This window comes from Cynocephalus volans, chromosome 7 (assembly GCF_027409185.1).
Source record: "Cynocephalus volans isolate mCynVol1 chromosome 7, mCynVol1.pri, whole genome shotgun sequence".
NCBI lineage: Eukaryota > Metazoa > Chordata > Mammalia > Dermoptera > Cynocephalidae > Cynocephalus > Cynocephalus volans.
This window is the reverse complement of record NC_084466.1, coordinates 152237976-152265859: the sequence shown is the minus strand read 5'-3', so window position 1 is coordinate 152265859 and position 27884 is coordinate 152237976. Positions and strand designations below refer to the sequence as shown.

At 41.5% G+C, this 27884-nt stretch overlaps 1 protein-coding gene across 1 annotated transcript in view; it reads right to left on the bottom strand.

Annotated features, from left to right (window-relative positions):
- LOC134381810 (deleted in malignant brain tumors 1 protein-like) overlaps positions 1 to 27174 on the bottom strand; it is a 50385-nt gene extending 23211 nt beyond the window's left edge. The window contains exons 1-7 of the mRNA XM_063101615.1: positions 26964 to 27174; positions 15859 to 15924; positions 14606 to 14923; positions 14479 to 14508; positions 2857 to 2916; positions 1785 to 2102; positions 1538 to 1603 (exon numbers count right to left, since the gene is read on the bottom strand). Coding sequence (XP_062957685.1) covers positions 1538 to 1603; positions 1785 to 2102; positions 2857 to 2916; positions 14479 to 14508; positions 14606 to 14923; positions 15859 to 15924; positions 26964 to 27174 — 1069 coding nt within the window. The remainder of the gene's footprint in view (positions 1 to 1537; positions 1604 to 1784; positions 2103 to 2856; positions 2917 to 14478; positions 14509 to 14605; positions 14924 to 15858; positions 15925 to 26963) is intronic.
- Positions 27175 to 27884: the final 710 nt, after the last annotated feature.

Here is a 27884-nt window from a genome sequence, read left to right as displayed (position 1 = left end):
GTTGTGTGACTCTAGTCATTTGACCAGTGTCATCTCTGTTCACCTGTCTGGTCTGAGCCTCTGTTTATTCATTCGTGAAGTGATGGAAATAAAACCTTCCTTCGTGGTCCTTGTGGAGTAACAAATTGGGAAAGCACTAAACACTTCACTCCATGCATGGCACGTAGGAGATGCACAGAAAACACTATGCACGACACCAGCCACCACAGGGAAGTGTTACCTGCCGGCACGGGTGTGGAGTGAAGGCCTGTTGTGGGTATGGGAGCTGATAGTCCGTCACCTGAAAACAGGTACAAACAGGGACATCACTTGTGACCAGGAGCCTCCTATCCCCACGTAGGAAAAGAAAATGTTTGCAATGAGAACATTTGGAATAGCCAGACTCAAAAACAACATCAAGTCTTCCATGGGTTTCCCCACCACACAAAGTTTTAGGCAGGGCACACCTCTCTTCCCTCTGTTTCTTGAGCTTTGTTATTCAGTCTCTAAAACGGGGTTCATTTTAGAAGTACACCCTCCTTCCCTGAATGCCCACAAGTCCATTTTGGGATCTCTCTGATGCCATCTGTCTTCGTTCCCTTTTAGGAAACAGCCAGGTGGAATCATGCAGACGTGACATTCACATAAGTGACTGGACTTTTCAGGCTGTCCCTGGGCGTTTGGCAGACATATCTATACTACGTGTTGTCTAAGCAATGTGAGACGTGCATAGCACCTTTGAGCAGCTCCTGTGCCTCATTTTGCATCAATCCAAACAATCTTACTGCCATATCATTATAGGGTCATTTGGATCAAATTAGTGCTTAAAATGTTATGTAGCAATTAATTCCACAGACTGGTTTTTCAGAGGGTCGAACTGATTTGTGGTTTCATTTTTTAGTTGGTGACACAATGCCAAATAGAGCTGGCCTGAACCTTCAATACCAATGTACCCACACTGCAGCTGCTGGATGGAGTCTTGGCACGGGTCAGGTGTAAAGGATCAATGTCCACACTGTGTGCTTCTCCAGTCTCTGGGCTCTAGGCGCATCCATTTCGGGGAGCTCACCTCAAATAGCTCCCCTGTGATAAGCATACAGACATGCTGGGGCATTGGCTGCTTCTTCATAACGTTAATTAACTCCTTCTGCACTTTATTTTCAGGGATATGAAAGTAAATGTCTATTTTATAATGATGATGTGAGGCCTATTGATTTGCATATCGATAGGCAGATCTTTTAACCTCTTTGAACTCTTTGTAAATTAAATGACTCAGTAACAATGGATTGGTCTCATGAATTAGTAGGATATAATGTGAATTTCCCAGCAATAACTACTGGCAGACAGAGAAAGGAATTCTTCAAGAATTTCAGATGATGGAATAAAAATCCCATTTTGAAAAATCTCTTGTCTTTTATTATTCTTATCAATAGTCCTTGCACAGTAATGACAGACTGGGCAACTCTGCTGTCCCTTAAGTATCTCTACTATAGTATAGAGAGAAAGTATCTTCTAGATGGTAAATACAAGCTAAATCAAAGCTAACAAGGTGACATACCTGTGAGTGTGGACACCGAGGAAGCATCTTCAGACTCTGGGGAGGGGGCTGGTGGGTCATCAAAGCCTGAGGGTTGAAAAATATCAATATGGCTTATTAGAAGCCTTACATAATAATAAGCCTCATAAAAAGCTTTGTCATGCAGGGCTTACTATAATATATTGCTCAGTGACTTCTGAAAAAGCTGGTTGAATCTGTTTGAAAAGACACAAAAGCAGTGACATCTTGGGAGGTGACAGCTCCTCACCTGTGCAGATGATGCCAGCATCTTCCATGTGCCCACAGTTGTGCCCGGCCTGGCCCCCGTACACACACTGCCCCAGGTGGCTCTCACTACCCATACACTGTATGTCATCCAGCAGGATCTTCCTGGAGCCTGCCCCGAAGTTGGACCTTGTGGGGGCTGCCACTGCCTGGCCACACTGCAGCTGGTGGCATACAACGGCAGCCTCGGCCAGGTCCCAGGGGTCATCACACACAGTCCCCCATGTGCCCTGGATGAGCACCTCCACGCGGCCTGAGCACCTCCCCGTGCCATTCAGCAGCCTCACCTCTACCCAGGCCTCTGGGGAGTCACAAAGAAGAGGCACACTGAGGGACTGGCCCTCCAGTCTCTGGAAGGTTTTCTTCATACTTTTATATCCCTAGGTGGTCATATCCTCATTTTACAAACATGTCAGATCACACAGTCCTCATGCACCCATACGTTAAGAATAGCTAGAATAATCTTCAATCTCAAATAATACTGGGACTTTGCTATATCCTGCAATCCAGAAGGTGAAACTCCTTTTAAGAAATTTCCAGAGCTCCTAAGGTTCTCCTAACAAGATCATTTTATCCATATGTTATTCACCTGCCATGGACAGAGATAGAAATACGAGCTGTCAATATATCTAAAAAAACAGTAAACTAGACTATCCACAGGCACATCACAGCTACATAGACACTTTGCCGTCCAGAACTACATTAGTCTTAGCGCAACTCTGCCTCATTGGCCTCATAATGTTTCCTCATGGCTTTACCATGAAAAGGAGACTGGGGAAGGGGTTCTTTGTAATTTGTGAGTTAAGTGCTAGAGACCCCAAGAGATGCTCATTTAAAAGTTTCTCTCTTCATCTTTGCAAAGAGGATTGGGCTTCCTACATTACAGATAAAGAAATTGTGACTCAAAAGGGTTAATAAAATTGCCCTTGATCCCACAGAGCTTGAAAGGGGGCTGTCTCCCACTTTAACTCTGCCTGTGGTGTCTCCCGGCTTGGAGAACACGTCTCTCGGTGCTATCCATCAGCTCTTACTTTCTCAGGAACTACTTCTCATACCTGCAGGTGGAGTCAAGGCCGCAGGGACTGTGGTCCATGAAGGTTCTGAGAAGACGTCAGCTAAGAGGAACAACCAGTGTAGTCACTGTCAGTGCGTGGGGTGGAAAGAAGAAAGCAAACACGCTGCAGGAAGGACCATCCTAAGACCTAATGTCCTTCTGAAACTTTTTGTTTTCTTTTCTTTTGATTCATCCGGGTAAGTCACCATCATCACCATCAGAAAAGATGATTTAACTTTTCATTCATCTATTTTATGTTTATGGTAAACTTAGGTTTGAATCTTTTGTTCAGTAGAAAGAAATCTCTTAAAAATAGAAGCCAAACTTAAAGACATCACACCTAAGGAAACCTAAAGGAAATGAAAGCCGTCTCTACAAATTAATAATGCTGTGTGCCATTATTTGTTCAGAAATAATTATTGAATGCAAAGAAAGGGAGCCAGCGTGCCTGCATTTAAAAGGCTGTAATTCAGCCAGAAGCTTGAGGAAGAATACAAGCAACTGTCATGTGAGGTGGATTGTGAGAGATGTCAACAGAAAGGGTGCACATGTAGACGAAACATCTCCTTGTGCAGACCAGGGGAAGCTACCTGGAGAAATGGAGCCGTGAAGCCATGGCGGGACTTAACAGGGGAAAGGGAAAAGGGGAGTGAGCTTCTTTCGGGCAGTGCCGGTAAGAAAGGACAGCAGCCTCGACTTTAGATATGCAGGGAGACGTGATAATAGGTGTTTTAATTTGACTGGGATATCTTGGTAGCATATGCATTAATCCCAAATACCTGGATTTCAGCACTTTACTCACATTATGCAGAAAACTTTCTAAGAGATGAGATATGAAGGAAAAAGAAAAGATTTGGGTCAAGTGCATTTCATAAGCATGGCATCCTGGGACTTCTAGTAGGGATTTTGTGGGATCGAGCATATAAGGGTACTTCAAAAAGTTCATGGAAATATTCACACCATGTTTTACCTCTATTTTTCTACCAACTTTTTGAAGTACCTGTGTATATTAAAGGCTCCTAGACGTCCTACAGTAAAGAAATGAGTTTGTTTAATGCAGTGTTCCCTAACCTCATGGGACCATGAAACCTGTGTGTGTGCACATGCATGCAGGGGTGTGTGCAATCCTTCTTGACATCTGTTGAATTAGTGATTCTAGAAGCATATTTTCAGAAATATCTTTATTTCACTATCTCAAGGATCCTGGTGGGGATGGGGATGCCTAACAATATTTGTTACTAAATTTCCATTTTTATTCTTATTGTTAGAAATGGGAAGTCTCTTATGTACGTCAATAGATACATAGATTATAAAATTTCAACGTAAACTCAAAAATATGCACTTTTATGTACCTATTGGTGTGTGCTCTTCCACAGAGGTGATAGAGTCAATTGTTATTTCAGCAGCTACAGTGAAAAGAAAACACGAATTAGTGATGAATAACACCCCCACCCCCCTCTTCCCCTGCAAAGAGACAAAATTAAAGCTGAGTAAAGCTATCTGGCACTCAAAACCAATTTCTAGTGTTTCTTTGTGCAATGCAATATAAGAAACCAGCTCTACAGGTCTTAATAAATTTCCAGACTAAAGACATGATTGTTCTAACCTGAGATCTAGTTCTCATTCCACCACATATTACAGATAAACTTCAGTCCCTGAATTGTAAAACTGGGAATCTGATAATGGATAGAAAAGAAGTTTATAAACCAAAAAGGAAAGAGTAAAATTTTTAAAAAATTATCATAATATTCCCAGTTCAAAATATACTTAATTATTTCAGAAAAACATAATTTACTTGCAACAGAAATTAGATATTGGAGTTAAAAATTTTCTAAATGCCTTTTACAATAGCATCCAAAACCGTGAAATTCTATGTTTAAGTCTAATAAATGTATGCAAAGTTTGTATGCAGGAAACTGCAGAATATTAATGAGATAAAGACCTAAATAAATAAAGAGATATACTGTGTTGATGGATCAGAAAACTCAATGTTTTTAAGATGTCAGTTTTCCTCAAATTTATTTATAGATTCTACATAATCCAAATTAAAAATCCTAGAGAGCATTTTTGCAGAAATTGATAAGTTGATTTTTTTGTGGGAATTGTTACACAAGATATACTTATATCAATACACCATGTTGCACACTTTAAATATATACAATTTCTTTTTGTCAATTATACCACAATAAAGTTGTAAAAAAAATTATGCGAAAGGGAAAAAACCTAGGTTATGCAAACAATTTTGAAAAGAAAAAGAAAAAAGAGCAAAGTTGAAGAACTCCCATTAACTGATTTCAGCATTAATTTAAAGCTACAGTAATCAAGATGGTGTAACATAGGCATGAGAACAGTCATATAAACCAGTGGGGGAAAGGGGACGTTCAGAAATAGACCCACGCATATATGGTTATTTAATTTTTAGCAAAATGTCAAGGTATTTCAGTAGTGATAGGAGAGAGAGTCTTTCTAACAGAAGGTGTTGGAATGTTAGATATCTACATGAAAAAAGACCCTTGAACCATACCTTAAACCATACACATAACTAAAATGGATCTATAAAACTTCTAGAAAGAATCATAGGAGAAAATCTGGGAGACCTTTGGTTAAGCAAAGTTTTCTTAGATAAAACACAAAAGCACATTCCATTAAAAAAAACTTGGTAAATTGGACTTCATTAAAATTAAAAACTTCTGCTCTTCAAAAAACACAGTTAAGAAAATGAAAAGACAAGCCACAAACTGGGAAAAAATACTTGCAAAACACAAATTTGATAAGGTACTTGTATCCAAAATACTTATATAGAAATAATTATCTTTCAACACAGTGATAAGACAAACAACCTACTCGGGGAAAAATAAATAAATAAAAGAGGATAAAAGACTGAACAGACATTTTATCAAAGAGATGCAGGTAAGCATATGAAAAAGTGCTCAGCATTATTAGTCACTAGGGAAATGCAAATAAAAACCACAAAGAGGTGTTACTATTTCATTATAGTAGAGACACCATAATGGCTAAACTTAAGAAAATAGACAATCCAAAGTGTTGAAAGGGAAGCAGAACAATTGTAACTCTCATAAATTGCTAGTAAGAATGAAAAATGGTACTGCCACTTTGGAAAATAGTTTACAACTTATACATGAATATTTATAGTAGCTTTACTTATAATGGCAAAAATTGGCAGCAAGCTAAATGCCCATCAAGTGCCGAACAGATAAACAACGTTTGGTACATCCATACCATGGATACTATTTAGCAATAATTTTTTTATCTGAATATCTGATACATGGAAATACACGGATGAATCTCAAAGGCATATGCTAAGTAAAGAATCTCAAGACAAAATGCTATATATTGTGTGATTACATTATATGATATCCTGGAAAAGGCAAACCTATAGGGACAGAGATTATTTCAGTGGTTGCCAGGATCTAAGGGTCAGGAGTGGGGTTTAACTACAAGTGGCATAAGGGACGTTATAACGTAATGGAAATGTTCTATATCTTGATGGTAGCAATAGTAACACAACTGTAACCATTTATCAAAATTCTATGAACTACCAGGTGATTTTTACTACAGGTAAATTATAATTCAATAAGCCTTTAAAAAGAAAAGGTAATTCTGACTGCATGTAAATAATGGACTAGAGCGTTGGGGGCCCATAGGCAGGGGAGTCAGATGGAGAAATCTGTGCTCATCCAGGAAAGAAGAGACAATGAGGACTTGGATCAGGACGGTGGCCATCAGGTGAAGAGGAGGCCATGCATGCAACCCCAGGTTCCCAGCTATAAATGGAAAATTAATTCATCCACCGAGACCTGTCTATTGGAGTAATACAGAAGTTTGCAGTTACCTTAATAATTTACTTAATATTCTTGTTTGGATGTTTAGCTCTGTATATGCATAACCATAAATACACATAAACTAAAAACAACCAGAGAGGTGACTCAACTTACTAGATAGACTAGTTTTTGCTGATAACGGTAACGGTGGTGGTGCTGGTAATGATGGTGCTGATAATGATGGCATTGACGATGATGACAATGACATTGAAGATGATGACAACAATGACAAAGACAAGGATGATTCTGCTTCTATTTATTAGGATAAGAAATGTTCCTTCTCTGTTATGTCTGAAGACAGTGGTTCTCAAAGTGTGGTCCCCAGACCAGCAGCATAAGCATCCTAGACTTGTTTGAAATGCATATTCTCAGGCCCCCCAACACCTACTGAACCAGAAACTCAGGTGGAGGGGCAGCAACTGTTCTCTAATAAGCCCTCCAGATATTTCTGATGCATGGTAAAGTTTGAAAACCATTGCTTTATAATAAAAAGAAGTGATTGAAATGGCTCCATGGTATTACTTAGTGGCAGAATACTCTGAAATCATATAAGTACAAAAGTTTCAATTGATGTCATTACTTTTCCTGTTAGGATCAGACTTTACAGACTCAAGGGATGATATTCTAATCTAATCGCTCCAGAAAGTGAATGGCAATTTTCTCTCAAATAAGTACATTGTGCTTTTCAAGATGGCGGCGGCTGGGGCGGCTGGCGCGGAGTAGCTGAGGTGGAAAAGGCGGCCACTGGGACTCAGGCAGCCGGAAAACTTGTGGTCCTTCCTCTCGCCATCTCTTAAGGGAGGACTGCTGCTGCTGACCGGTCGTGGGGGGTGACCGCCACTTTGCCCCCGGCAGGAGAGGCTGCCTCATTTACAGACAACAGCTTTAAAGTGTGGAGCAGGAAAAGAACTGTTTCTTAGCTGCAAAAGTGAGTCTCGAAACAGGGAACACGGCGCCAGGGCTGCTGTGGGTGCAGCCAGGATCCCGGAGGCCGGGGCCGCGCTGAAGGCGGCCAGCTGCCCTATTCAGGATTCGAGGTTTCAGGCCGGCATTAAAGAAGATTCCTGGGAGCGCCCGAGCCGCGCCACGACTGAACAGCCCGAGGCGGCAGCGGCCGAGAACTGGGAAAGGCGGCAAACCAGAGACAGAGAGCGAGCACCCGACCTGGCACAGCACTGTGAGTGATCCCTGGCACAGCTCTGTTCGGGGGGTGGATGCCCACGCGGCTCCCGCCTGCACCACCAGCCCACTCACCGCCGGTGCTGCCTCCATTTTCCCAGGTGCGGGCAGCTCCGCCCTGCTCGGCCATCACTGAGCCCTCCCACTTGCTGGCCTGGCGCCAGGCTTTCCGGAGCCTGCGGACCAGCCTTGGCTCCCACTCCCTCCGCGGTTCTCTGGCGGGGCTGGTGGCGGAGGGCGTCCCGGGCCAGTTTCGGGAGGGCAAGGAAGTACGGGCGGGCCGACTGTCACTCCACCATACCCTGGACTCCGGCCCCAGGTAAACTCCCTGTTACTGGGAGGCAGATACCATCTGTGCGGCCACCAGTTTGGAAAAAAGCCTAACGAATTTCTGGTTGGGAATAGTGTGGTAGGAGAGTTTCCAGGTCCGCTTGAACCTGCCGGAGACCAGGCTGCAGGTGGGCGCTAGACTCGGTTTATACTGGGGGGATACAAAGGTGAACAAGACCCGAGAAAGATCTACATAGTGCTACAAAGGCACCCAGAGAGACCGGTCGTCTGTGCCCAGCAGAAACCTGGTAGACTTCCTGGGCGAGGCGGTGCCGAGCAGGGTCTTGAAAGCCCAGCTGTTAGACGAGGGGTGCAGAAGACACGCCGCAGCCCAGCACAGTGCGCACAGAGTGGGGAGACGTGCGGCCAGGGAGGCGGAGACTCGACAAAAACCACACACCCGGTGGGGTCGCTACTACACGATCTAACAGCCTGGGCCAGAGCACACGGAACAGGGAGAAGTCCTGCACAGGAAGTGAAAGCTCAACAGAGATCACACACCCTGTGGTACGTGACCCACCAGCCCAGCAGAGTCCAAGCTGACCAGAAAGGTGGCTCCCCGGAGAAGCCCAAGACCCGAGGCAACCACACACACAAGGCACTAGAGGCCAACTGAGCAGTCACGGAGGGAGCCATACCAAATTGGCAACCACAGCAACATCCTAGTTAGTCATTAGTCTCAAACCGGTGGACTGTGAAACCCCCGGCCACAATGAATAAACACCAAAAAAAAGATACCAGAAATACAAAAAATCAAGAAAGTACACCACCAAAGGTTAATAAATCTCAAACTCTAGATCCTATAGAACAAGAAGCCCTTGAAATGACTGACAAGGAATTCCGAGTGATAATTCTAAAGAAACTGAATGAGATACAAGAAGACTCAGCTAGACATCATGATGAAATGAGGAAAAGTATACAGGATCTGAAAGAGGAAATGTACAAGGAAATCAATGTCCTGAAAAAAAATGTAGCAGAACTTGCTGAACTGAAGAAGTTATTCAACGAAATAAAAAACACAACGGAGAGTTTAACCAGCAGGCTTGTCGAAGTTGAAGAGAGAACCTCTGAACTTGAAGATGGGCTGTTTGAAATAACACAAGCAGACAAAAAGAAAGAAAAAAGAATCAAGGACATTGAAGAAAATCTGAGAGAGATATCAGACAACCATAAGCGATCAAATATCCGAGTCATGGGTATTCCAGAAGGGGAGGAAAATGGAGATTCCATTGAAAACATATTCAACAAAATAGTGGCAGAAAACTTCCCAGGTATAGGAAAAATCACAGATCTTCAGATCCAGGAAGCTCAACGATCTCCAAACGTATTCAACCCAAAAAGGCCTTCTCCAAGACATGTCATAGTCAAATTGGCAAAACTCAGAGACAAAGAGAGAATCTTAAAAGCTGCAAGAGAGAAGCGTCAAATCACCTATAAGGGAGCCCCAATCAGGTTAACATCAGACTTTTCATCACAAACCCTAAAAGCTAGAAAGGAATGGGATGATATTTTCAAAATACTAAAAGACAAAGATGGCCAGCCAAGAATACTCTACCCTGGAAGGCTATCCTTCCGAAATGAGGGGCAAATAGTATATTTCTCAGACAAACAAAAACTGCGGGAGTTCACTACCACAAGACCACCCTTACAAGAAATCCTCAAGGGAGTACTGGGTTTGGTTCCTGAAAAATAACTACCACTGCCATAAAAACCCAAGAAAAATCTAAACCCACTAGTATAATAAAAATGGCATTCATGAAGAGAAAACAAGCTAACAAAAACACTATCTACAACCTAAGGAACCAACAAACACAGAAAACAAACAGTAAATCAGAAAGCAAGGAACAAAAGACACTTAAGACAACCAAACAACCAATAAAATGCTAGGAATAAATCAACACCTTTTAATAACAACTCTTAATGTAAAAGGCTTAAATTCCCCAATTAAAAGACACAGACTGGCTGACTGGATCAAAAAGCAGGACCCAACTATATGCTGTCTACAAGAGACCCACCTCACCCATAAAGATTCACACAGACTAAGAGTGAAAGGATGGAAAAAGATTTACCATGCAAACAGAAAAGAAAAACGAGCTGGAGTAGCTATTCTTATATCTGACAAAATAGACTTTAAACTAAAAACCATAAAAAGAGACAATGAGGGACACTACTTAATGATAAAAGGACTGATCCATCAAGAAGACATAACAATCATAAATATGTATGCACCCAATGTTGGAGCAGCCAGATTTATAAAACAAACTCTATTAGACCTAAAGAAGGAAATAGACACTAATACCATAATAGCAGGGGACCTGAACACTCCACTGTCAATATTAGACAGATCATCTAGGCAAAGAATCAGTAGAGAAACACAAGATCTAAACAAGACTCTAGACCAATTGGAATTGGCAGATAGCTACAGAACATTCCACCCAACAACCTCAGAATATTCATTCTTCTCATCAGCACATGGATCATTCTCCAGGATAGATCACATATTAGGTCACAAATCAAGTCTCAATAAATTCAAAAAAATTGGAATTATCCCATGTATCTTCTCAGACCACAATGGATTAAAACTAGAAATTAATAACAAACGAAACTCTGGAAACTATACAAACACATGGAAATTAAACAGCATTCTACTTAATGACATATGGGTCCAAGAAGAAATCAAGCAGGAAATCAAAAAATTTATTGAAACTAATGAAAACAATGATACATCATACCAAAACCTGTGGGATACTGCAAAAGCAGTATTGAGGGGGAAATTTATTGCATTAAACGCTCACTTCAGAAGAATAGAAAGATGGCAAGTGAACAACCTAACACTTCACCTTAAAGAACTAGAAAAACAAGAACAATCCAAACCTAAAGTTAGCAGACGGAAAGAAATCATTAAGATCAGAGCAGAACTGAATGAAATTGAAAACCAAAAAACAATTCAAAAGATCAACGAATCAAAAAGTTGGTTTTTTGAAAAGATAAATAAAATTGACAAACCATTAGCATGGCTAACAAAAAAAAGAAGAGAGAAGACTCAAATAACAAAAATTAGAAATGAAAAAGGCGATATTACAACTGATTCATCTGAAATACAAGGAATCATTCGAGACTACTATAAACAACTATACGCCAACAAATTTGAAAATCTGGAGGAAATGGATAAATTTCTGGACACACACAAGCTCCCAAAACTGAACCGTGAAGACGTAGAAAATTTGAACAGACCAATAACAATAAAGGAGATTGAAGCTGTTATCAGAAGGCTCCCAACAAAGAAAAGCCCAGGACCAGATGGATTCACAGCAGAATTTTACCAAACATTCAAACAGGAATTGACACCGATTCTTTACAAACTATTCCAAAAGATTGAAATGGACGCAAATCTCCCAAACTCATTCTATGAAGCAAACATCATCCTGATACCAAAACCAGGTAAAGATATAACCAAAAAAGAAAACTACAGGCCAATATCCCTGATGAATATAGATGCAAAAATCCTCACTAAATTACTAGCAAACAGAATACAGCAACACATACGAAAAATTATTCATCACGATCAAGTGGGATTCATCCCAGGGATGCAAGGTTGGTTCAACATACGCAAATCAATAAATGTGATACACCATATTAATAAACTCAAACACAAGGACCATATGATCATCTCTATAGATGCTGAAAAAGCATTTGATAAAGTTCAGCACTCATTCATGACAAAGACCCTCTATAAGTTAGGTATAGAGGGAAAGTATCTCAACATAATTAAAGCCATATATGCCAAACCCACAGCCAATATCATCCTGAATGGGGAAAAGCTGAAAGCTTTTCCTTTAAGAACAGGAACTAGACAAGGATGCCCACTCTCACCACTCCTATTCAACATAGTGTTGGAAGTACTAGCCAGAGCAATCAGAGAAGAGAAGGAAATAAAGGGCATCCAGATTGGAAAAGATGAAGTCAAACTGTCCCTGTTTGCAGATGACATGATCCTATATATCGGACAGCCTAAAACCTCTACAAAAAAACTGCTAGAATTGATAAATGATTTCAGCACAGTAGCAGGATACAAAATCAACACTCAAAAATCAGTAGCATTTCTTTTCTCCAATAGTGAACATGCAGAAAGAGAAATCAAGAAAGCCTGCCCATTTACAATAGCCACCAAAAAAATAAAATACTTAGGAATTGAGTTAACCAAGGAGGTGAAAAATCTCTATAATGAGAACTACAAAACACTGCTGAGAGAAATTAGAGAGGATACAAGAAGATGGAAAGATATCCCATGCTCTTGGATTGGAAGAATCAACATAGTGAAAATGTCCATACTACCCAAAGTGATATACAAATTCAATGCAATGCCCATCAAAATTCCAAAGACATTTTTCTCAGAAATGGAAAAAACTATCCAGACATTTATATGGAACAATAAAAGACCACGAATAGCCAAAGCAATGCTGAGCAAAAAAAATAAAGCTGGAGGCATAACACTACCTGACTTTAAGCTATACTACAAAGCTATAATAACCAAAACAGTATGGTACTGGCATAAAAACAGACACACTGACCAATGGAATAGAATAGAGAATCCAGAAATCAACCCACACACTTACTGTCAGCTGATCTTTGACAAAGGCATCAAGCCTATTCAGTGGCGAAGGGACTGCCTCTTCAGCAAATGGTGCTGGGACAACTGGATATCCATATGCAGGAGAATGAAACTTGATCCATACCTCTCGCCGTATACTAAAATCAACTCAAAATGGATTAAGGATTTAAATATACACCCTGAAACAATAAAACTTCTTAAAGAAAACATAGGAGAAACACTTCAGGAAGGAGGACTGGGCACAGACTTCATGAATACAACCCCAAAAGCACGGGCAACCAAAGGAAAAATAAACAAATGGGATTATATCAAACTAAAAAGCTTCTGCACAGCAAAAGAAACAATTAAAAGAGTTAAAAGACAACCAACAGAGTGGGAGAAAATATTTGCAAAATATACATCTGACAAAGGATTAATATCCAGAATATATAAGGAACTCAAACAACTGTACAAGAAGAAAACAAGCAACCCAATTAAAAAATGGGCAAAAGAGCTAAGTAGGCATTTCTCTAAGGAAGATATCCAAATGGCCAACAGACATATGAAAAAATGCTCAACATCACTCAGCATCCGGGAAATGCAAATCAAAACCACATTGAGATACCATCTAACCCCAGTTAGGATGGCTAAAATCCAAAAGACTCTGAACGATAAATGCTGGCGAGGCTGCGGAGAAAAAGGAACTCTCATACATTGTTGGTGGGACTGCAAAATGGTGCAGCCTCTATGGAAAATGGTATGGAGGTTCCTCAAACAATTGCAGATAGATCTACCATACGACCCAGCTATCCCACTGTTGGGAATATACCCAGAAGAATGGAAATCATCAAGTCGAAGGTATACCTGTTTCCCAATGTTCATTGCAGCCCTCTTTACAATAGCCAAGAGTTGGAACCAGCCCAAATGTCCATCATCGGATGAGTGGATACGGAAAATGTGGTACATCTACACAATGGAATACTACTCAGCTATAAAAACGAATGAAATACTGCCATTTGCAACAACATGGATGGACTTTGAGAGAATTATATTAAGTGAAACAAGTCAGGCACAGAAAGAGAAATACCACATGTTCTCACTTATTGGTGGGAGCTAAAAATTAATATATAAATTCACACACACACACACACACACACGCACACAAACCGGGGGGGGGGGGAGAAGATATAACAACCACAATTATTTGAAGTTGATATGACAAGCAAACAGAAAGGACATTGTTGGGGGGGAGGGGGGGAGGGAGAAGGGAGGGAGGTTTTGGTGATGGGGAGCAATAATCAGCCACAATGTATATCGACAAAATAAAATTTAAAAAAAAAAAAAAAAAAGTACATTGTGATGACTGATGGGCACGGTCACAGTAGACCACACCCTGAAGTCAAGGACTATTAATTGCAGTCGTTTGTTGGCCACAGAAGAGTCCTGCCTTGCCTGCAGCTGCCTGGTAACTTAGTTCTGATTTGGGAAGATTCCGGCACTTGGGGAAAACCTTCTAGGCTTCAAACAATTACGGAGCATTCATAACAGCCTCTGTAAACTTCTTAAAGTTTGATTTTACAGGTTCGTTTTCTTTCCTTTTCCATCACACAGAATAAATATTAGTGAGACAGAACTCAAAGTAAGTGGAATGGGACATAGAAACAGCCCCAATAAGTCTTACCTGGAGGGGAGGGGTCTGCCGTTAGAGAACCTGTCAGTATGGAGAGAGAAAGACATCAGCCCTCACAGGAGGAGGTCCCTAATCCATGCTGCCCAAGAGCCATCGACAATGCAGAAGACCCCCTCACCCAAGCAGATGGCTCCGGCATCCTCCTCGTGATTGCAGTTGTGGGTGAACCAGCTGTCGTGGGCGCACAGGGCCAGGCGGCTCTCCTCACCACTGCAGCGCACGTTGTCCAGGACAATCTTTCCAAAGCCTGGGCCGAAGTGGGAGCCGAGGGGGGCCGATACCGCTGGGCCACACCCAAGCTGCCTGCACACCACGTGTGCCTCCTTCAGGCCCCAGCCGTCATCACACACGGACCCCCAGGTGCCCTGGTAGGACACCTCCACCCGGCCGGAGCATCGTCCCGTGCCATTCACCAGCCGCAGCACAGGCCAGTCTTCTGCGGAAACAAAATAAGGGTAAGTCTTGAAACATACCTGTTAAACTCGCTCTGTTTGCCTGGCTTTCAAATTAAGGTGAGTCCCTCAATTACCGCCCATGTAGGGGGGTAATTCTTGGAAAAAAGTGCTTGATAATTGTATCACAGCAGGATGACGTGCTCTTTTTTAGTCACTGAACAAAGCAGTTAGATTGTAGAGCAGTTATTTCTCATGCCTTGCTGCTTTAGAACTTGACATCAGCAGGGTAGACACAAAAATTTAGGAAAAAATTTTTATCCATGGGGAAATGGATTAAGTTAAATGGTATATTCAGAAAACAGGATACTCTGCAGCAGTTACGAGCAGTGAAACACACACACAAAACATAGATTGATCTCAAAAATGACACATTGAGTAAAGAGAAAAACTGTATCAAATTATATAGAGAGTCTAATACAATTCAAAAGAAAACACACAAAATAAAATAGAAACATATAATGCATGTATGTAAAAATATAAAAAGTAAACTAAGGATATGCACGAAATTCAAGTAAGTGTTTGTCTACGAGGAAGGAGAAAGGAGACTGAGACTGGGGAATACTGGGAGCTCTGAATCGGACTGTGCTTTATTCCTTGAGAAGACTGGAAAACCATCATGATGAAATGAAAGCATTGGTCATGTCTAGGTAAGGGACACATGGTTATTTGCTTTCTTATTCTCCATGTTTTCTGAACTTGAAAATGTGTCTCTGGAATAGCTGGAAAGTGAGGGTGAACTGATGCTAGGCCGTCTGGGCAGCCCGGCTATGGGCCAGTCCTGGAGGCCGGTGGGCCTTCTCTCAAAAGGTACTTTTCCCCTGCACCTCAGCAGCCTCCAGCTGTGCAGCTCCCCCAGGCTCCTTCCCAATTGTGGCTCATGACAGCCACGGCGTGTCCTGTGGGGAAGGCTGCTTACCTGGCGGCCTGAGCCTGGGCACACTGGCTCTGCGACTGGCAGATGCTGAGTCGGCCACTGGTAGAACTAAAACAATGTGGAAATTGCGATTAGGACTGAAGCTTCCCTTCGTGGGACAGACACAGAACACATCAAAAAAAGGACTCAACTAGGAGTTGGCAAAAAGCCACCAGCTATGCCACACCTTAACCAAAACATCTGGGCTGGCCACGTGCTCAGAATTCTGCCTGATTTCTGATGAGGATGGATTCAAGTTGAGGTTACTGACAGAGAGCTCCTAGATGTGATCCTGATGCCCCAAATGCCTTTCCCCCTTTCAATCCTGCATCAGCTCCATCTTCTGCATGAGGGTGCTCAGCAATGGTAAAATAAATCATTGAAGAATTGGGAAAAGTTTGTAAAAATCACTGTATTCATAAGTATGTGGTTTATCTTAGATGACCCCACATACAACATAATACAACTAGTGATCCATCTGCCTGTACATCCTGTCTGGATGGTAAGCTGCATAATATAGGACTAATGATGCAGCCATTGCTCTTACCTGATAAGATAGTTGGTAACTTTTCATTATCTGCTGAGACTGAAAAATAAAAATATTTGTTAGGAGGCTCTGGCTTCATTAGTTTGTTCCCATGTGAAATACTAGCACTTCTCTCCAAGGAGGGATGTTTGTCCAAATAGAAGCTGCTGGTGTTTTTTGGAGTGATGCCTGTGTCCTTTGAGTGGAGGGACTTGCCTCCACTATGCACTGCCTTGCAGGATTGTTCTCAGCAAGACCAAAGCTGCCTCAAGAGGGGGAAACGGCCTGTCCACACATGCAGTACCTGTGCATGTGTTTATCGACTCAATAAACACTTACTGGGTGCTTACAATGGCCAAGCACCGTGATGGGTGCTAGGGATACAGCAATGAGCAAGACAGATGAAATCCTTGCCTCACAGAGCGTAACATCTGGTGCTGCAGGTGACATTGGGCATCACCCATTGTCTGTACATCCCTTGGTCGTGAATGTCCATTGGCCCTCAACATCAGCTTTCCTATGGGCTTAAAATGCTGGAAGTGGCGCGTACAATGTATCACACCCAGTTTTCATTCCTTTAACAGCTCATTGACCTACCTGATGATACAGTTGGGTGGTTAATGTCTTCTGGGATGGTGGAAGTTGAGAGAGCTGTTGGGAAAACAATACAAGGAAAATGACTCCTGATATTTAATACTAAATGGAAAGAGAAGAACTTTTTTCATGTTTCCAGGAGAAGGATTCATTTACTTTATACAAGAATTTTAAAAGGAACCATCAACCTCAAAATCATTATGCTAAGTGAAAGAAGCCTGACGTAAAAGGCCACATGTTGTACGATTTCATTTACATGAAATATCCGGAATACGTAAATCCATAGAGACAGAAAGCAAACTGGTGATTGCCAGGGGCTGGGGGCAAGAATTGTGACAAGGTGGCCCTGGCTGTTAGCCGTGAACGGAAATGCTGTGCCTCTTCACCTGACTTTGCAGCCATGGAGCAGACGCCCCTCGTCCTGTAACAGCGGCATTCCCCAGGACACAGCTCAAGGCACGGGAGCAGGCCATGCTCACTGCACACGGACAGTGCACCAGGCTCTCTGCCAAGTGCTTCACCCGAATTCACTGACCTAATCCTAATCAACCCCTTGAAAGAGAGGTTATTGCCCCCAGTTTTCAGATGAGGTAATTGAAACACAAAAAGGTACAGAAACCTGGTGAGGGCCACACAGGTGGGGGGTGGAGGGAGGTAGCAGAGAGTGGAGCCAAACTCAGAGTCCAGTAGCTGACTCTGAGCACTGTATTGTTGGATAAATGAAACATGCCACTTAGGCTTAAAGATATCCTTATTTGGTCACTCAGACATGAGAGCTAAGAATTTGAACGTCTTTGTGCTCTCTTTTGTTAACGTTTGGAAGTGCACATAAATATTGCAAACTGAGAACAGCCAAGTAGTATTCATTTATTGAAGCATTTACTTATTTATACATTTAACAAGCACTGAATGCCCTCCAGAGAGCAGACATCAGATGCTGTTCTTGGGATTCTGTGTGTGTGTGTTGGCAGGGGATTGGGGGCAATGTCAAAAATGAGAAAGATGTGGATTCTGCCTCGAGAAGCTGGCAAGGTCACTGGGGAGACAAGTGGATACACGCACAGCCGTAGGAACATGAGGGCAGATAGAGAGCTGTGGGATATGGAAGAGGGAGCCGCTCCTGCCAGCGTGGACTGGGATGGGGACGGCTGGACAAGGCCTGGAGGGACTGATGCTGGCGTCGCAGTGGCTACCTTAGAGGCAATGGACAGGTGAATTTGGGAGAAGTAAGTGTGAAAGTAAGAAATTCAATGCAGGCCCCGCTCAGAGATTAGTCTCTTTTTTTCCTTAGCTTCCCTCACCTCAAATGAGCCTGTACAGTTCCTGAACAGGCAACATGCCCTGTCAGTCTTTCAGTAGTTAGTAGTTTTTTAATCCAGTTTAGAAAGTTTAGAATAGTTCAGAGATCAAGTTCTAGAGCTCTGAAGTCAGATTGTTGGTGTTCATTCCATTGACCTTGGGGACAATACTTAATCTACTGAGCATGAATCTGCTCATTCAGAAACTGGAGGCTACAGAAGTTCCCTTGTCCTGCTATTGGGGGGATCACATAAGAAAATCCACCTAAGACAGTCAACACAGTGACTGACGGACCTGGTGCAAGGCAATGCTGCTTAACAGAAATTAAATGCAAGCCACACATGCAATTTTAAATTTTCTGGTAGCCACATTTTAAAAAGTAAAAAGAAACAGGTGAAATTAATTTTAATAATGTATCTTATGTAATCTAATATACCCAAAATATTATCATTTCAACATGTAATCAGTATAAAAATGGCAATAAGTATTTTACATTCTTTTTTTAGTACTTAATCTTTTTTAAAAGACAATTTTATTGAGGTATAACTGATATCACAAAAACTGCACGTTTAATGTATACGATTTGTTGAGTTTGGACATACATATGCACTCGTGATATCACCACAGTCAAGGTAATAAACATATTTATCACCTCGAAAAGTTTCCTCATGTCTCCTCTTGTGTGTGATAAGAATGCTTAACATAAGATCTCCCAGCTTAGAAAACTTGGAAGTGCACGATACCTTGTCGTTAGCTGCAGGCACTGTGCTATACAGCGGGTCTCTGGAGCTTACTCACGTGTCTCTGGAACTTAGTCACGTTGCATAAGTGAAACTTGCTACCCATTGAACAGCTCCATTTCTCTAAGCCAGGTTTCAGGGACTCAGTAGCCACACGGATGGTGCAGGTATAAGCGTTTACTAAAGTCTAGCACTGGAGTTGTCAGAATGTAAGTTATATGATGGTATGATTGAAATGTCAGCAGTTACAGAGGATGGAGTGGAGACAGTGTCATCTAGCACAACGACACAAGGAAAATGGCCCATAATGGTGGCCACTGGGCACCACGACTAAGAGGAGTCTGCACATAACTCTTCATGTGACTCACCAGTAAGGGGAAATAATCAAAATTTTCCAAGTTGGACACTTCTTCTCAGACATTAGGCAGGATACTCTAGTTTACTTCTTAAATTCGAAAGATATGAAGTTATCCTTTTAGTAGTCTCTCTTTCTCTAATAGCCACAATGATGCCCACACCCCTGCCTCTTTCCTTTTTCTCTTTGCACTTGTGAAAGCGTGTGAAATTAGAGCCTTGTGTTGTCCCATTCTCTGATGGTAAAATTACAGATATTCAAACATAAAGTGAAGCTGGACAGCATGAAATCCAGACCATTCAGGGTCCTCGTGTCCCTTTCTTCTCGCATTGTTCACTCTCAGGTAGAAGAACATTAGCGGTACCCAGCGATGGTGGCACCACTGACTATGGTTACATGCAACTTCAGAGCTACGATAAATTCGATGATGGCAGCAGAGGTGGTGGTGTCCTACCTGAAGATATTGAACTCGTGGCAGTTACAGGAGGGAGTTGAGCTGAGACGGCAGCAGGTAGATCTGTAATAAAGAAATGTCCGTTCACAGTATCTGCTCACAGTGACTTGAGAGAGGTGTGGACATCCAGGGGCTCCCTGTGATTTCACACAAGTGGTTGTGCCTCAAAGTGACCACTGGGTAAGTGATAGAGATGCTTTAGGTCCTAATATTCCCCTGAGAGATGGCCTGATAGTCTGTACCATAAGGATCTCCTGATACTTTTATTCATTTGTTCTGAGTATTTTACTCCTAGGCTTGTTTTGTTACTGACATGTCTGCCTGTAGGTTTTCCACATTCTCTCCTGTTCTGCAGACCTGACTTCATGCCACATGTGGCCATGGGAATTACTTACAATGCCCATAAGGAACACTGACAGAGGAAACTGGGCAGACGGATAACCATGACTTATCTCTGTATTGACCTGGGTACATGCTCCCCCTTTCTATCAAACCTTTCTTCTCTCACTTGCTAGTTAGGTCTGTAGTGGATTTTCATAACTTTATGTAGCCTCAGCATCTGTTGAACATAAGGTGGACTTTCTCATACCAGAAGCAGGGCTCAGTCACCCTTGACACAGTCTGATTCTACACCTCCTCTCAGGACAGCCCACTTGACTTGCCCCACTGACCCCCATACTCTGCATGGACTGTGCAGATATGCCACAGTGACCATCTCTCAGTTACAGCTTGACTTCCTGAAACTCATGCTTGCTTGCATTAAAGCTATCAATTAAAACCTTCTGCAAGAAATCTATATGAATATTCCCTGGACCCCAATAAAGGCATTGCCACGGGTCTCTCTCTCTCTCTCTCTTCAAGTGCTCCCTGACCTCTGTGTGTGTGTAACTTCCAGGTATGTCATGTATCCTTCAACCTGTGAGTAATAAAATCTTTATTTCCATTTTGTGTCTCTCCTAATCATTGAAGAGGTGCTCTCCATCCCAAAGATCCTAAATCAAAACAGAATCACCATATTTCACCATCCATTTCTGTACCACTGAGCAGTAGAAACTACAGAATTATATTTCATAGACAAGTGTGGTGGGCAGAATATTGCCCCACATCCCAAAGATGTCCTAATCTCCAGAACCTGTGAATACATTAAGTTACATGGCAGAGGGAAAAATTAAGGTTGCAGACAGACTAATCAGCTATCTTAAGATAGGGAGATTATCCTGCATTATCCAGGTGGGCCCAGTATAATCACAAGGGTCCTTAAAAGTGGAAGCAGGAGGCAGAAGAGAGTCAGAAAGAGACTAGAAGACACTACACTGCTGGCTTTGAAGACAGAGGACCGGAGTCACGAGCCATGGAATGCAGGTCACCTCTAAAAGTTAGAAAAGGCAAGGAAATGGATCCTCCTTTTCCAGAATTTCCAGGATGAACATAGCATGGCTTTTGGCTTAGTGAGACCCATTTTGGACTTCTGACCTCTAGAACTATAAGATAATAAATTTCTGTTGTTTAAGCCACTAAGTTATGGCAATTTGTTACCAGCAGCAATGGGAAACTCATACAACATGTGATTAGATGATTCTTCCTCCAAAGAAAAATGGAAACATGCCATTTATAAAAATTGAGAGAGTTTGGATACTCTAAGAGCTGCTGGCCAAGTTAAACCTTAAAGACATTTACAAAACTCTTCTGCTCAAAATGGTTTCCAGTATTTTTTTTTTTTTGAGAACAATGGTATTGTTAGCACTCTTTTTTTTTAAAGTTAGTGGAATCAATTGGAATGATTCCCTGAAAATCATCTCTATACAAACTCAATTATAAGGGGCAGATTATAATGAGTCACTCAGTAAAATAGCTCAACAGAAACTCCCTCATTTACTTTTCTGCTTTATTTGGATGGGTGAACAGTAATGTCCCAGGAGAAAACAGCACAGAAAAGTTTGCTTACCTGATAATATAGTTGCTGAATTTCCATTACCTATCAGTACAAATAAATTGAAATATCTTTTATTCAATTAAATTGAACAACTTTAACTTGACCTACATATTGGTTTTCAACAAATCTTTAATGTGACGGGTCTAAAATATAAAATGTAAAATACAGCGAACTCCTGGTGAGATACAGCCACTCAGGCATAACTGGCTCCCAGAAGTATTTGCTAATGAGATTGTTTCAGAGATACTCTAGAGATAAAAGCCTTAGTATGTGATACTGACTCTTCGGAATGCCCACCTTGAGAGAAAGCCAGTCACTATGGAACTCAGGGCCACCTGCCTCTCCTGGGCAGTTGTTCCCAAAATGGACCAAAGCAAGATGCCCATGGCCTGAGTGCATCTGACCTGTCATCTCAAATCCTGCTTCCCTCACAGCCCAGTGGCCACCATATATTTCTTCCTGGACTCTTGGTGGACAGTTTCATTAATCATATATATATGATTAATTATTATATTAAATATTGTTATACATCATACTTCATAATATGTAATATGTAATACATAATATAATGTACTATGATAATACATACTATAATATCTAATAATTATTATATTACAATTATATATTATATTATATATTAAATATGATATGTAATAATTCTATTTTATATTTCAAAATTATTATATGTTATAATCGTGTATTATATATGATTATATTATATATAATATATAATTATTATATTTTAAAATTATGATCTATAATAGATAATTATTATTATTTGTATATATATCTTGCTACAGATTTCAAATGCCTGTCAGTAAAATACATGTAAGAGGGTACTTCAAAAAGTTTGTGGAAAAATAAAATTAAAGATAATACAGATCTTTCCATAAATTTTTTGGTTTTGGGGGTGTTTTTTTGGTGGCTGGCCAATGCGAGGATTCAAACCCTTGACCTTGGCATTATGACATGGTGTTCTAACCAGCTGAGCCAACCGGCCAGCCCCTTCCATACACTGTTCGAAGACTCCTTGTATCTGCATAGCAAGACCAGAAAAATGGAAATATAAGATCAATGACCATATGGATGAAAGGAAAATAAATAGAAAAACTACCAACCAACCAACAACAAAACCTTATGTAATTAGTAGAGCTGATCATTTAATGAAGTTCTGAACTCCCCGGAATCTGAAGAGAGATGGAAATCACCAAGCCTAATGGAGTTCTCACTGCCTGATAAGTGGTATCTTCCTTAAAATAAGGTACTGCCTTTGTTGGAGGACCATTGAGGATTTAAACGACTAACACATTGTTTTCAACAGAAATGTTATAGAAGAGGCAGAATGCTACACTATGCCTATTTTTTTTTCATTCAAAAAATGTTTATTTAGAACCTATTACGTACTAGGAACTGTCCTCGACTCTGAGATAAACAAGGTTGTCAAAGTTTCTGCTCTCACAAAACTCACACTCAGGGGAGTGGGGCTGGAGGACACAAGATGAGCAGAGGAAAAGAAGAAAAACAAAAAGACCATCTCAGATGGTGTAAGTACAATAAAGAGAGAAACAGGTTGATGAAACAGAAAATGACTGAGAGGGAGTCTATTTGCATTGTATACTCAGGGGAGTCCTCTCGAGAGAGTGACGTTTTAGCTGAGACCTGATTACAAGGAGTCAACTGAAGAAAAATCTGGGAGAAGAGCATTTGGACAGCGGGAAGAGCCCTACAAAGGCCCTAAGGCAGGAACTACCTTGTCAGTTTCAAGGGCTGGAGAAAAGATGGGGGGAGGAAGGCACAGCACTAGATGAGAGATTTTCCCAGTGGTCTAGGCAGGGACACAGATCAGGTCATGCAGGGTCTAAAAAGGCCCTGGTAAAGGTTTGAATATAAGTCTAAATACAATGGAAAGATTTTGGAGGGTTCCGAGTACAGGGGATTGAGCTGATTTACCATTTACCAATCCCTTCCACTTTCTGGGACAAGAATTGATTATGTACGTGTTGGGGGAGAAAAGAGAGGAGGTAGAAGACTAGAAAGTTGTTGCCATAATCAGATGCAAGATGATGGGGCTTTGGATGATAGCAGAAACTGTGGAGCTGGGAGATGCTAATGGGCTGAGCATATATTTTGGGAGACAGAGAATTTTCTGATGTATTGCTCGCTTGAAGTCAGGGGGAGTGAGGAATTAGGATGGCTCCAATTTTTACTGTTTTGAGAAACTAACCAAACAGAAGGAATATGTATATTTTAAACATCAGCTCTCCATGGAAGACAAGCAAGGCATCATAATAGCTAACAAACTAGCAGCTGCGCCCCTTGCACGGCCTTGTGCAAGTTAATTAACTTTTACGCCTCAGGTTCCTCATCAGTAAAATGGGATTACAATACTACCTGCCTCATAAAGTGGTTGTGAATGTAAATAAATGTCATGCAAGCAAAGCACTTAGAAGTAATTAATTCAATAGAGCAGGGAACAGGAAACCGAGGCCTGTGGTTCAACCACCGACCAGGGCTCGTTCTTGTAAGTTAAATTTTATTGGAATACAGGTACACCCACTAGTCTATGAATTGTCTGTGGCTGCTTGCAGGCTACAACAGCAGAGTTTAGTAAATGCAACACAGACCACCTGGACTGTGACGCCTGAAATATTTACTATGTGGTCCTTTACAGAAAAAGTTTGCTGACCTCTGAATCAGATAATTAAATAACTAATAATTATTCAGGTAAAGTTCTTAGGTCTGTGCCTGGAACATCTACTTAAGGAAGGGGTAGTTGTTTCTAGAGATGATTCAATTAAAAATGAACTTTAAAATAAAAGGATATGAATCCCAGAAATAAAAATGTGAACACTCAATAGAAGTCGGCTTTTGTCATCATGCCATGTACAATATATGATCTCATTTAACCCCAGCAGAGCAATGTAAAGTAGCTGTTTCTAGCCCCCTTTTTAAAAAGAGTGTAAGTGACTACACGAGTGGCAAAGATGGAACTTAAACTGCCAAACTTCTGCTGCCAAACCCTTCCTCTTCCCTCATCCCAAAGCTCAGCACTGGCTGGTACACAGGCCTGTCTTAACTTGTTCCCACTGGGTTTACTAGTTGCAAGACCCAACAGTTTTCTAACATGTTAGGACATTGATACAAGTATGTACAAAATACTTAATATATTATCCCCCCAAATTTGACTCAGCAATTGCAGTTAAAAAAATCTTTTTGTTTTTAAACCAAAAGGAAAAATTGCTCCAAATAAGAACTAATAGCAAATTCAACATGAAAATATCTCCTACCTTGTGGCATTGGCGGTGATTCTTCAGTGTTCTCTGTAGGGAGGTGGGGGGGGGGATTTGATGGCTGTTAGCACATAAAAGAGCTGATGGCAGTCAGCGGCATGCCTTCCTTGGCCACACTGAGTCCCACACAGTGGGAAAGAATATTCGCTAAACAGTCCAGCAAGTTATACAAACAATTTGCCAAGATTTTTCTTTGACATCGTGGTAGGAATAATGTTTTTAACAGTAATCCCACCAGAAAAATGAAAATAGCAGTCCTAGAGAATATCTAAAACCCTCATGACCGAGAAGAAAGGAAGGGAGAAAGCGGCCCAATAGCACTGTCAGCTTAAGGGTAAGATTATCTTCATGGCCCAGCAATGCAGAAATGGCAAATAGTGACAGCTGAAATATGACAATCGGATCTCTCCCACCATTTATTCCATTTATTCCTTTATTATCTACCTATTACCTGCCAAGGCAGCTTCTAGAGTGAAAAATGTCAGGTTGATAAGACAAAAACATGAACTTACCTGATGCAGGCTTTAAGTATTCCGTCTCTGTTAACATACAGGGGGGGAAAAAAGGATCTACCTTAGGAAAGGGTATTTGTTTCTAGAGAGGCTTCAATTAAAAATGAATTTTAAAATAAAAGAATGTGAATCCCAGAAATAAAAATGCCGACTCTCTCTGCCTTAGTTCGGGTGACTTGAATTACGCATCAAATGCATAAACGTTTATTGTCACAGTGTCTCACAACGCAGGTTCGGTCCAATTGTGGCTGTGCTGTGTCCACCGTGCAAACTCTGTAACGCCTCCGAACAGGCGGCAAATGCTCATCACACAAAACAGTTAGGTGGAACCCAGGGGCTTTATAGAACAAACTGCTGAGACGGAATTCTAAACCAAACTAAATTAAAAAAAAAATCAAAGAAAGGGGGGCAACAAAAACTAAATGAAAACCAAACCATCACACATGTGTGTGCACACTGACACACAGACACACGCCAATATTTGAGACGTTTGAATTGACTTTAAAAGCTAATGGATCATGTTAGTATCATGTGGATACAGTCTTTCTTGTTAAATGCAAATGGAAATGTTGGTACCAAACTTCACCACTCTAGACCCACTAAACGAGTTCCTTTTTTCCCCATTGGTACACGATTTATGTCTCTAGCATGGGTGAGGATGCTGAATATTAGACACATGTGTGGTGAAAATTCATTTGTATATCTAGACCAGTGGTTCTCAACTGGGGGCAATTTGTTCCCCCAAGGGACATTTAGCAATGTCAAAAGATATTTTTGTTGTAACGACTGGGGGAGTGGGGACCAGAGATGCTGCAAAACAGCCCACAATGCACAGGACAGCCCACACACGGCAAAGAACTATCTAGCCCAAAATGTCAAGAGTGCTGAGATTGAGAAACCCTGGTCTAGACTGATCATTCTAATTACTATTTGGCCAGAGACTTGTGATTAGCAATACATGACCTAAACTCACAATCAGCCGACAAACTAGTGCTACTTTAATTTATAAACTCCTTCGTTAGACTTTAAACTTGTAGTGAAAATAAGTTTTATTTCTTAGTTTACTAAAGTGTCCTAGAGAAAGGTAGAACACACCAGTAAGTGATTCACATCCTTGTTGACTTAGGTTGTCTTTTCACCAGTCATTTTGAAAATCTAGTCCTTGCAATAGAACCACCAATATCTTCTCCGATTTCTCTCTGTATGAAATCCATTTAAATATCCTGTGGCTAATAAATTCCTGAGCTCGAGTCTAAGCTCTCAAATTACCAATGTCTTTACTTTTGGCTCATGCAAGCGGTAGTGATGGTCTATGATTACATAGGTGCAGGCATTGCCAGTGGGATTAGTGGAGACGTAATCTGGATGATGAGATGTGCACCTCTGGAGGGAGAAGTGGCCTTACCTGCACAGATGACACTGGCGTCTTCTCCGGGACCGCAGTTATGCAGGGACCAGCCAGCATGAGAACACTGTCCCAGAAAACTCTCTCTTCCTGTACAGTCCATGTCATCCAGCAGAAACTCGCCTTTGCCTTCGCCAAATTGAGCCTCCACAGGGGCTGCGAGGGCACTCCCACAGCTCAGCTGCCGGCACACCACATCAGCTTCATTCATGTCCCAGTGGTCATCGCAAACCCTGCCCCACTGGCCGTGGTAGAAAACTTCCACACGCCCAGAGCATCTGCCTGACCCATTCACTAGTTGCAATTGTGGCCAGTCTTTTGAAGAAATAGAAAAATATTGCATTTTAGGAAAAGAAACATACTCTGCATCAACCCATTCATTCAAACATGCAACAAGTATTTATTGAGCACAGGCTGGGTTGCAGTGGAAAGCACTGTGGATACTGTGGTGAACGGAACAGACCTGGGTCTTGCTGTCACAGAATTTAGAATCTAGTCTGAGTGTCTGAAGAAGACAGTCATGTTAATCTAAAATTAAGTAGGGATTTGTAGGTGTGCTACGTGCTAAGAAGCAAAGGAGGGATGTTTATAATGTTTTGACAGTACACTACGGTGTAGGGGTGGTGTTTGGGGATGTCTTCATAAGAAGTGACGATGGACCTGAGGCTTGGAGGAGGAGTAGGGAGGAATTAAGCAGACAAAGAGAGATGGGGAGGAGGACAGAGCCTTCCTCTGTGCATCAAGAAAATGCAGAGGTTTGTGAGTGAGGTGAATGCCCAGGTATCCTCAGGTGAAACCATTCAGCTTGGTAGTATTTGTCTGGTTGGAGATCGACCCACCGCTTAGAAGCATGTGACCCACTGAGCCATATCAAATGAGGAGCTAGAAAACCGTGACTTACCACCAGGAAATGGAGTTAGT